This window comes from Phalaenopsis equestris, unplaced genomic scaffold (genome assembly GCF_001263595.1).
Source record: "Phalaenopsis equestris unplaced genomic scaffold, ASM126359v1 Scaffold001343, whole genome shotgun sequence".
In the NCBI taxonomy this organism is placed as follows: Eukaryota; Viridiplantae; Streptophyta; class Magnoliopsida; order Asparagales; family Orchidaceae; genus Phalaenopsis; species Phalaenopsis equestris.
This window is the reverse complement of record NW_018165782.1, coordinates 110,693-123,325: the sequence shown is the minus strand read 5'-3', so window position 1 is coordinate 123,325 and position 12,633 is coordinate 110,693. Positions and strand designations below refer to the sequence as shown.

The 12,633-nt window shown below is 32.6% G+C and overlaps 1 protein-coding gene across 2 annotated transcripts in view; it reads left to right on the top strand.

Annotated features, from left to right (window-relative positions):
• LOC110034083 (pentatricopeptide repeat-containing protein At4g04790, mitochondrial) overlaps positions 1 to 12,633 on the top strand; it is a 114,097-nt gene that overhangs the window by 27,724 nt on the left and 73,740 nt on the right. For both annotated transcript variants that reach the window (XM_020738338.1, XM_020738337.1), the window contains exons 7-8: positions 2,915 to 3,028; positions 4,862 to 4,957. In XM_020738338.1, coding sequence (XP_020593997.1) covers positions 2,915 to 3,028; positions 4,862 to 4,957 — 210 coding nt within the window. The remainder of the gene's footprint in view (positions 1 to 2,914; positions 3,029 to 4,861; positions 4,958 to 12,633) is intronic.

The window sequence follows — 12,633 nt, the reverse complement described above, 5'->3', positions numbered from 1 at the left end:
GAGGAGGGAGCTCGGTCGGCTCGAGGCCGAGAACGGGAAGGGCGGGGCACGTGAACGGGAGAGGGGAAAGGGAGCAGGGTCCGGGTGCGTGAGTTTAGGGATTTAGGGCTTAAAGAGGAAATGAATGATTCAGTTATATATATATATATATATATTAAATCATATGCGATTTACTCGCGCGCGGCGTCGTAACAAAATGAGTATCCTCCCTAGGCAAAATCGACGCTCCGGACGCGCCGGTGCAGTCTGTTTTGTCATCCAGGGTTGCTCGGATAACGTCGTCGACAATCGGGTCAAAAACACGCAAAATTCAAATTTCACAAAATTTCGACCCGCGATCGATCGTCTCAAAATGTTTATTCGAGTCTTCGACAAGTAATGGTGCAAGTGATGTGAATTGTAGCAATCAGACGCGTCGACTCTCCGAATTGCGAAGTTTGTGCGTGCGGGAGTGCGAATTGTGCAGAAGGCCACCCTAAGACTCAAAAGGTCCTATAAGAATCTGTTTTGGGTTTCCTCATGTTGGTTTTACCCTTTTAAGTGCTAGAAGTTTTTACCACACACGTGAAACTCCAAAAGGGCATAGAAGTGGGTTGGATTTCTAAAACAAGACGGGTCCCATTTCTAAGGTTCTAAGATAGTTGAAGGGAGATCTCTAAGGCTAGATCCTAAACCCTAAGAGGAAGACTAGACCTCACTAAAAATAAGGTCAACAGTGTCGTGAGCAGTTTTTTTTTTAATTAGTTATCCAAATTTAATTTATAATTATATTTAATTATTACATAACTCCTGTCATCATTCTCGCAAACATGAACTTTTGCATGCCCTGTTAGATCTAAAAATTTTTCTATTCTTTGTCCATATCTTTCTTCTTATTCAAATACGCTTCTTTTCTCTGGGAGGGATTTCTCCCTACCCTTTATGTAGCTAAAACTTTTAATTTGATGGCATGGTGGCTTCCCTTTATGTTTTAATTAGCTGATTTTTACTTAATTTGTTTCTCCATGAAAGTATTGTAAAATCTGGTAATGATGGAAAACCATACCCTGCTTCCCATCTGGCAGCTTTGTGGACTGTGCTCTGTCTATACCTTCTTTAAGATGTTTCTTATTCAATGTATTTTACATTTATTTGAATATTTATTTATTGTATTCATGCATTACTTGCTAGAGCTTTTTATTTGAATTTTGCTCCATGCTGTCTTATTCTGTATCATCTATTGCTTTGTCATCTGTTGCTTTTGTTTTAGTCTTTTATTGGATTTTGAAACATCATGAATTTTGTTACCAGACTTTCTATTATATTTTATGTTTCAATTGGTGAAGATTCAAAGGCTAATTATATTTGTATCAGGCCTTTCTTTTAAAAAAACAGTTATATAAGTTATGTTTTTTCTAATTAAATGCTCTGTGTTAAAATTTTGAAAATTTATTGCAGGCTCAAGTTTATTTTGACATTGGTGACTGAATGTGTCAATCTGGTCTGGCTATTTTGGCTGAATCTTTTTTTTTTTCTCCTAAATTTTACATGGATGTGATGATTGATCGGCTAATTAGAGCAATTTCTCTTACTTTTCTTAAGAGCAGCAATAGTCATGTTTAAATCATTATAAAAATTAATATTACATTATCCTTGTGAATTGGTTTTAGGACGATCAGATATTAGGCTTGATTCAGGAGAAATAATTTGTTCTAACCTGTCAGTTGAATTTTCTTCCTGTCTGGAATAAACGATCTCTTTGTACCTTGTTCGTTGTATGTGATTTGAAATGCTAAGATTTTGATTCTCAAGGGATTTTGGTGGTGTTGATTCAAGTAGATTTGGAAGAGTTGGAGGCCGAGATATCAATAAGGTAGGCCTAATATTATCAAAATCTCAAAGCATATTATAGAAAAAAAAACAGTATTTATTAATAGTTCAAGAATAGACAATCCCTCTGTACCTTAATGTCTTAATTAATGGTCATGTTTCTTTCTTTATATTGTAGATACAACCGATTAAATTTGAATGCTTTGATGAGAATTCACTACTAGATAAGTGACATCTTCTTAGGACAGAAAATTCTATCAATTGTCCAAAGTTAATTGCCAATTGAAAAGCACGTTAAAGTCTTGGATTAAGCATGATTTCTCACTTAATATTATATCTCAAAACAGACTTGAACGTAGAGTGTTTGTTTTTTGGATTTTCAATAATCTTAAAATATAATAATAGTTCTTCAAATTTATTCATGGTTTCAAATATAGTTATTGTTTCTTGCTTTAGTAAACTAAATCCATTAAGCTGTCTATTGTAATGTAACAAAGACGAACTATTTTGCCTTTAATGGATTTTTTTTTTTTTCAGTCTTGGTTGCCAGTTCCATTCTAATCTTTTTATTTGCTTTTCCATACTTGTGCAATAAATTTTAGCGTGGCCAATGAATTTTATTTTTGTAAATTTTATATGTTGTTTATCCAATGTAGCGTGTCATTAAAAGAAATTTTTTATATGCAAATCTTATTTGTTTTTGGTCCAATTTAATGGGTCATTAAAAGAAATTATTTATATCTAACAACCAATTAGAGCTTTCAGATCGTTTTTACCATCATATGTAGAAATTTAATTTTACCTTTTCTATTTCTGCTGTCATTTCTTATGATTTCATCAGCATTATTAGTTGTCTATCAAGATGATTACCCTGCCTCGTACTAGATTTAACAGTTAAAGGAATTGGTTAATCATTGTGAATTGATCCTCTTTAAGTTCATGTTCATGAACTTGATTGCTTTTTAAATCATCAATTCTAGTTTTAATCAAGTTAGTTAATGTCATAGTTTTGATTTTGTTATTCAAAATTTCGACTAATTGAGTTTGCAAAGATTTTTCTTTCATGGTTTGCTTTGTGTCTTAAAATTTTGAAAAATTATTGCAGGTACAAGTATCTCTTGACATAGCTGACCGTATGTGTCGATCTGGTTTGGTTGTTTCAGTCGAATCTTTTCATCCAATTTTGCATGCATGTGAGCAAACTTCTGAGTTTGACCTGGTATTTTCTTACTTATCTTTTTTCTTCTATGTTGAAATGTTTGAGTAATGTAGGGGTCTTAGAATACTGATATTGTATTGAATGATGAGCTTGGACGTGGTCCATAAACTAGGAGAAATACCATAAATATTTTTTTTTGATAGAAGTTACATTGGAGAATATTTCAATGGCTTCTAGTAGCGATGGGCATTTGTCTAACAAAAAATAGACACTTCTATTGGTTCTAGTCTTTAACAACATTAGATACTTGTGGTCTTTTGCAAGAAGGTTGATGTTATGACCAATGGTATTTCCTTAATAATTTCATTTATAGATCTTTCCTGTGGGATCTCCTTCCACCTCTCTATTCAGACGTGTAAATGAAATGACATCAAAATCTTATTAAAGGCACTTTGAACCAAAGACTATATGATTGCATAATGCTTGAAGTGCTAGATGCTAGGTGCTAGCAAAGCATGGCACTAAAAAGTTTACCCATTTTAACAATGATGAATACTTTTGAAAAGTATAATATAATACTTAACATATTAAAATATACCACTTTAGTTGAAATAATATTTTCAACTATTATTTAACTCCAAATGCCAAAATGACAACTTTACCTCCTGCTCTATTTTTCCAATCACCAGTTATTTTTTTGTCCATCAATGCTCTTCTATCTTTTAGTCTCATTCCTGTCATCACGAAATTTATTGTAGCGGAACTAAAGTTCTTATACCTATGTTTGATTTGATATGCTTCTTAGTTAACATCATTTTTTCCACTAAATTTTGACACTTTTTCTACGTTACCTTATATCAAACATTTATCATCAAACACTAATCTATATCCGATATTTGAGATATTAGCATCCATATCTAAAATCAGGATCCCATTATTATCGTCGATGGTGGGAGTTTTGATTAATGACATTCTACATCTCATGGAGAGTCATAAGAATTGATTTTACCAGACTAGATTATGCAATTTTTAAATTAGAGAAAGTCGTCTTAGATGATTTGGTCATATTAAACGTCGACCATTAGATGATCCGATTAGGAGAGTAGATGTTTTAAATTCGACTTGTGTTAAGAAAGGCAGAGGTAGATCTAGGAAGACTTGGGCTTATTGTATTAAAAATGATCTTAATTTACTAGAACTAAATGAAAATATGACACTAAATAGGACGCAATGGAGAAAAAGGATTCATGTAGCCGACCCCACGTAGTGGGATTAAGGCTTTGTTGTTGTTGTTGTTGTTGTAGATTATGCAATTTTTAATGGTCCCTATGTATTTAGAAGACAATCATGGAGTTCTTAGCCATTTTAACTTATTATATTAATATACATTCTTCTTCTTATATCTTGATTGTGTATAGTTTTAAATCTTAATAAAAGCAATTATGTTAAAGAGGAGAGCACCTCATCACCTAGTACCTTATATAAAGTTGCTTACTTAGGCGATGCCTTTCGGAGTGTGAGGTTCTTCAATCTCGCTTGGGTTCCTAATCGAGCATTTATATTTCCTTTGATGACATTGAATGAAATATGGACTCCCTAAAAGCAACAATATGGACTTCGATGACATTTATAGAGCATCAATATTTCAAATCAACCAAGTTTGTCAAATCTTTTAGGTATTAATAATAGAATTCTGAAAATAGAAAGAAAATTGAATCACAAAATAAAATAGAGATTGTGTGGTGTAGAGCACATCATGTAAGGTGTGTATGGTTATGTGGGAGGAGAACTTTTTTTGAAGTTGATTTTTTTTTTTATATTCTTCTACTATAGTTTCTCAATTCTTTTTCTCCAGTTAATTTTCTGATTGAACATCAATCTTTTGCCCTTAAGGTCCATCACATATATTCAGTGATTTGCCGTCATAACTTGAAGCCAAGCGGAGATACTTTCAAAAGTCTGATAGTATTGTGTACAAAGATGAAAGATGTAAGTTATTCTATCGCTAACTTTAATCTTGCTCATTAAAACTGAGATTTTCACACATTTCTTGCTTTATAATATTTATTGTTTCTGATATTTTAAGCAACTTCTCGTGGATACCTAAAAGTATTGTGTACTCGTCTAATATGTAAATGTAAAGTTCAAATTCCAAGCACAGATCAAAGATGCTTTATGCTGAATGTAGAGATCGGATTATATATCCTTCAATAAATTGTTTTCCAAATGTTTTTATCTTGATATTTATGTTGCCGACATTTTTAGGCACTCTGCTCTTGTCTTGCGTGCAATGACAACTTTTTGTTATGTGGCAAGCTTGTTCTGATCTTTTCCATTTCTACATGCATCCAGAATCCTTAAGTCTCTGCATTAAATTCCAATCTGCTCTACATAACTAGTGAACAAATTAATGAGCCGTCATAACTACTGTTGGTCTAGCTAAAATTTAAATCTTCCTGTGAAATCACTCTTGTATCTCTACCTGTCAAGCGAAAAGTTAATTAACTTGACTTTCTTTTGCATCAAATCACTGTTAAGGTGAATTAAGATAACCTCCTGAAATTTATCTATCCCAATAGTTTTAAAAAACTCAACATTCCGGCTTAATAATTTAATTTCTGGTTCAAAAGATTTAGTGATCAATTCATTGTTTATCTTACATCTTTTATTTTATTTTATTTATTTTTTTGTCTCGATCATCCTTTTGTTCTGAGCATACTAGAAAGGCTGAAAACAAAATGCTCAATTTGTTTTTGTTTTCTTAATACTCGTCTGTTTACTTGAATGCCATGGTTTTGCTGATTTTAGGAATGCATTTTTCATTCTTCTTTTGTTTTTTTTTACATGTAGTACTCGTGTTTGTTAAACCACAGGCGGTGTTAATTCTTGATTATGGCCAGCTCCCTGCATTTGCCAATAATCATTTGTGGTCCGTCATTTTGTTGTAGGAAGAAAATACACAAGTGCTCCTCTTCTCATATGATGAAATGCAAACTAGGTGTCCCAAGTTATCCAATCTTACTTCAATGCAATTTCACTACTATGGGAAGAGAAGCATTGAATAATATATATTCAGTGAAAAGGATCAGGGCGTATAAAGGAGGATTGTGTGAGCATTAAATGCTGTTTCTCTCTTGGTTGAGCTGTAGCTGAATTTCTCTCTTGGTTGTGTCTGAGCTTCATAAAAAACTCTGCCTGCTCCATTTCTCTCTCTCAACAAGCCTATGCTCAGCCCATTTAGATGCACCATGCTTTGCCCTTTTTGGTGTAAGCCCAATCCCATTCAACATGAAATCCAACAATCCTCCCAATTTGTTCTTTCTAATGTCGTTTGATCAAGAAGGTTGAACATATTTCCGCCTTTATTATTGCTTTAATTTTCAAATTAGGGATTCTTTCAGTTACTGCAGAAGCAATTGACGGATTTTTTTGTTCTTTCGGTATTTCTAATAGTGTATTCTTCAAATCTAGCTGAATGATTAGTTAGTGAACTGAAAACTTGCTATTAACTTGGGCGGTTCTTTATTTTACCTAACGTTTTTACATTTAACTTTTCAATTGTTGAAAATTGTGTAATTTCAAAGCTATTGATTTACTTTTTTAAATTTGGGATGCTTAATGTTTTCTACCAGTTCTTGAATTTTGTTTGCCTATGCCAAAAGTAATTGGAAGTGATCATGTTAAAAGATAATAAGATTACTTGCAATTTGCAACTTCAGAGTTTGAAAGCAATGGTAATTAGGACTGCAATTATGAGCTTTATTATGATGATAATATAAAATAGAAAAGGGGGATTGCACATAGCACTGATTTTTTTTTATTTACATGTTTAGCACCAAAGCTCATCTAAATGCCACTTCAAATAACCATCAAATCTATAATCTATATCACATTCAAGTTCTAAACTAACCCTCCATGACCATTTTCTATCATTGCTTCAACCATAAACCCATCCGAAAACGTTTAGAAGAAAATCAGCCTTGTTATCAACCTTCTGATTTTTTTGACCTAGCCTTGTTATCACCACATCCATCGTGTACAGGCCACCTCATCTCACCATCATTTCCAATTCACATTTGCACATTTGAAGGGAACTGTCTATAACCATTTTTGGCCATGTCTCATTCCATTATCCCACCACAAAAGTGAAAGACTAAAAAGCTAGGTGGGCTTGAGTTTGGAGCCCTTCTAGGTCACCTAGCTTTGTACCACCACATCAATCCTGTACCTCTCCTCTGGACTCCTTCAATCTTTAGATTTCCATGCAACCCTTTACATGCTTGATCTTCTACTTAAAGCATCCCAATTCCACCAAAAAAATTTAATAGGTTCATGCGCAAAGGTGGATTTTTTGTCGAAGGATGGGAAGGCAAGGCAATGTACAATTGATAATCGCTACTTTTGAAGAGAACGTCACGACATCTTATCTAGTGAGGTTGTGAACTTGGAAAGATAGAGGAAACTGTGTTGGTATTCTCAATTAGGGCATTGTGGAGGCTGGTCTATTAAAGTGAGGGTCAAGTGAGAGTTATTGAGCAGTATAAGGCCTTCATCAATTGAAACAAGAATTGGTAGGTGCGAGGGTGGAGCGAGTGGGGTGAGGTTATTGACTAGGAAGGAGCCCCTATTGTTTATTTTTGTTAATAAAGGAGGAGAGAAGTTGGAGATAAAAGTTAAAGGTGTTAACATAAGCGATATTTTTGTTGTACCTAAAACATTTGAGTGTGATGCGAGTAAATAGTTTACTTTAGGATTTAGATATATAATAGAGAGGTTTTTAGCCCACTTGAAAACGGTATGATATAGTCTCATTAAAGTGTTGAATCCTTATAGCCAATGCCTTATTTAAAAAATTGTTTGCTTATACAATATTTTTGATTTCAAATATTTTATGTTTATAGATTTACTTCTGTCACACATTTGTGTAATTGATCAACATAATAATTTTAGACATATAAGGCCTCATCATCATCATTATCCTTGTCATGATCATTTAAGTTTGGTGTTTTTGAATTTTCATTTTTATTTATTTCTGCTGAGCATTGTCTGTTGAACTTATTCTTCACAAATTTTTTTGATTGACTTTGTTTATGTAGGTTTAAGTTTATCTTATTTTATTAATAATCATTTGTAATTAATTTTACTAGTTCTTCTAACAAGTATATTATAATCTTATGGTTTTTATGTGTAAGCCATGTGAGTCTAATTTCAGTTGTTACATCTTCAATTGCTATCTCTTTAATATTTTCTCCTTTTAAATTATTTTTTACTTTATGCTTATTGCTTCCTAGTTTGTTACACATCCATATAATTTTTTTTTACTTGTGGCGCATGAACATTAATGATCTTTTACAACCTACATTTGAATTGATACAATATTTCTTGCTTAATTGCGATTTTATAAAATTTATCTTTAAGTCTCAATGATATCTTTTAATTACACAATCTCTTAGAGTTCACATTTTAACTATGTAATTTTTGCTCTAGAATGTATATATTGATTTATATCTCCATTCTTTTGTATAATAGATTTAAGATGTTTAAACCTATCACACATAGGCATCACTATGATTTATTCATGATTCTGAGGTCTATAAGTATAGTTACCAAATGAGTCATCTAATTTCCTATCTTAGTTTATTTAATAATTACCCATTTTGTTGTTTCGTATTTTGCTTAAATTGATCAAATATGATAGGAATGGTGTATAATATTTGATTATTTTTTATTCATGAAGATGTGGGGGCAGCATTTTTTTGCTATGAGGAATGTATCCTCTTGAGAAGGTACAACTTCCCAAGAGAAAGGCCATGCTGACATACTAGAGAGTTTCCATGAATTTGACATTACTATCACTTGAATTTTATGATCTCTAGTTGTGTTTTATAAAAATTGTGTCATTTATTTTCACTAGTTTCAAAATTATCTCAAAACCTTGTTATATTTCAACCATTTATTTGTAACTCTAGAAGTTACATTATTATTGATGTATCCATTCTTTTGTATAATAGATTAATGATGCTTTAACTTATCATATGTAGGCATATCATTTTTCTTAATAATGTCAAATGATATTTGTTAATTGCATACCAACTAAAATTACATATAATATAATCTATTTATTATACTAATTCTATTGCATTATTTTCTATACATTCTTCCAATGTTCTAATTTTTCATGTAGTTTAATGAATGTCTTATTATAACTATTGTTAACTGTAAATAATTGAGTTAAAAAAAACGTAATAACCTACGAACTCCTTCCCCGGGCTTTATAACTACTCCCACTCTTTTTTTAACGTACACAACTGAAATCAAGCCCTCGACTCCTCTAGGCCTCAGAAAAATTGCAAGCAACCCACTTCTCTCTTTTTCACATACAAAACTGAAATCAAGCCCCCTACTCCTCTAGGCCTTAGAAAAATTGCAAGCAACAAAGACATGACAATTTTGCCTCCATGTTCACAAATCGAAGAAACCGTGCTTCTTTGTTTGCCTGCTCCACTCTATATGCAGTTGCGATTAGAACCAACGGGAAAAACAGCGACAAAATTGCAACGTACAAATACTTCGAAACCCTTGTCCTTCCCTACATCACATGTATAAATCGAAGCCTTAGTGCTTCATTTCTATCGCAGTCTTTCCATGATCTCTTATGTTCACAAAACTGAGAGCTAGAGGAGCCCTAGGCTTCATCCATCATCTTTGATACAATCATGACTGGGGCTAGCTAATAAAGCAAGGATGGGATCACAACATAAATATACATTCAGAACTTCCATCTTTCTCTCCTTTCGCTCCACGTTTTGTTCCACATCTCGCACGCAGAAGCCTTAACATCCCAATTTTCATGCCACCAGGGCTGTAAACGAGCCTAGCTTGAGCGAGCTCAGGCTTGTCTCTTGTTCGGCTCGTTCAAAACTAATTCTATTCGAAATTGGCTCGTGTTCAATATAGCCTGTGAACCTTATGTTTGTATTCAACTCAATTTATTTTGTTTTGTTCGTGTTTAGCTAAAAATCGGCTTGATTCGAAATTAAACTCATTTACAAACTCAGCTTGAGCTCATTTTGAGATTTGAATTGCCTTTTTATTGAGCCGAGCTTCAGTTTTTTTTAATAAATATTACTTACCATGTTAAATTACAAATTAATAATGATAGATTGAAATTTGATAAATTAAAATAGTAATATTAAACTCATATGAATAACATTTTCTTACTAAATATATTTAGATAGAAATTAAATTACTAATTATATGTTACTCTTTTATTTATATACATAGGAATGTAGTTCCTCTAGAACAGTTCACCAATATGAGGTGCATGTTACATATTTGCAAAAAGAGGTCGGACTCACATGGCAATTGTTGCAATGCCATAACGAAGATTATTTTAAAAATGGTTGTTCTCTTATGATATATGGTTGGACAACTTGTAATGGAAAAAGTTTGTTGAACTTGGTGAATTGTTCTAGTGGAACTACATTTATAAAATCAATTGATGCTAGTTCTTGTTCAAATAATGTGTTGAAAAAGTTTGAACTATTAAACAAGTTTATTAAGGAGATTACACCACATTGTATTATTTAAGTAACCATTGATGTACTTTTGAGAATCTTGCTGGTCAGTGACTAAAGTTTTGAGCACATTTTTATTTGATTTAAGTTTATGTTTTTTTATATGTTGGTTGCTGATTATTGAATGTCTTGTGATATTAATGTAGGAAAATTATTGATGAATAAATAACTTTTAAATTTATTATTGTACGAAAGTTATTTAATCCACACTTATATTAGATTTTTTGTGTTGCTCATTATTTGGCTTTAATAAAGCAATGTTTCGATAAGATGGTAGCTTTTCATAGGTTCATTTATCCAAGACTTTGATTGCTTGTTTAATGAGGAGACTTTGAAATAAAAATCACGTGTCAAACCTTCAATGGCTTGATTATATGAATGCATTAGAAGAAAAGCTAAGAACGTCGATGAAGAAGATTAATTAGCAATGAGTTAAATGTGTATATTAGTGTTGAAGTATTATCTGGCATTCTTCCAACTGTAATACAAAGGACAACTTGAACACTAGGTAATAGTTCAATAAAATTGTAATTAGTATTAAATAATGTTTTGGAATTTAAATAATAATGAAAGTTATTAAATACTTCCAGCCAATTAATGGCTATAATATAGCCAAGGAGTTGCACACTTACGAAGATTTGAGATTTTAGTACTTAGCCTAACTTGTAATTCATCTTTATATAAACATTATTGAAGTATATTTGAACATGAAAGTATGAAATATAAATTGTGTATTGATTATCATGAAATATTATAGTTTATTAGTTTTAATAATTTTTAATTGCAACTTCATAGCCAAAGAAGAAACAAAATAGATTATGATCGCCTCAAAGATTTAATTTATGTAAAATATAATAGGGCTTTAATTCACATATATAATCATCTTGTTGTTATTTACCCTATTGTTTTAAATAATATAGGTAATGGTAATGATTGGTTAACATGAAAATTGAATGATCATTTAGTGAAGATAATGAATTGGTTTATGGTAAAGAAGAGTTGACATGGAATATTATTACAAAAGTTGTTGGTGTTTACAATAGAAGCTATAATATTCAAGGGAAATTTAATGGCAAAGGGAATAAATTTTCTTATCTAGGCTTAACGTTATAGCAATTGAACATGAAGAAGATGAGAGTGATGAAGAAGAATATGGCTTAGGAGATAATGATGATATTGATGATAGAAATAAGATTTTTTTTGAGTTATGAAGATGATGACGATTCTTTGGACTACTAGTTTAATATCTTATGAAAATATTATACTTTCAAAAAAATTGTATGGTTTTGAATTTTAAATGATTGAAGCTTTGAGAATTGAATATTTTTGCTTAAGCACAATGTTTGTTATTTTTATTATTATGGTGTTGTGCCCTTCAATTTAACAGTCTCATATTTACTTGCGCCTTTATTTGTAAAATTTAAATATTTTATGCCATGTTTGAAATGACGTGCGCCACACTATACATTATGCACTATAGCTCTAAGGTGACCTTTGCGCTATGGTGTGCCATTCGGTTGTGACAAGCATGGGTCATGTGGAGTATGCTTGAGTTATCTAGAATTAGGTGTCCATGTCTAATCTTTTGTGTATGTTAAGGATAAATATGAATAATATAGATATATATGTTTGACGACGTCTTCTCCCACGCTCGGCTCTGCTAGAGTTTTGCCTCATGGCGAACCCTAGCAACTGCTATGACGATTTATCGCATCTGATCCTTTTCTCTCCTCGCTGCGTCTTCTCCGGCGTAGTCTTCTCCTCGCTGCGTCTTCTCTGTCGTCGTCGCTGTTTTGGAAAGCCTATTTCACTGCAGTATTTCCTCGTCGTCGACGTTTGGAAGGTCCGCCGCTCTCCTTTGTTGTCACCGCCTTTCGTTTTCTTTCCTCGCCGCAATCCCCTAGCTTGAGCAGAAAGTCCGCCCTCTGCTCGACTTGGCATGGGTTACAATTCCCCTTTCGGAATTCGCTCTTTCGTCCACTACAAGTTTGCTGCTTTGTCGACGTGCCTCCCTCTTTTGGTGATGACTTCAGACATATCGTATGCTACTGCCCTTGTGGGTGGCCACGCCTCCGGTACTCCTAAATC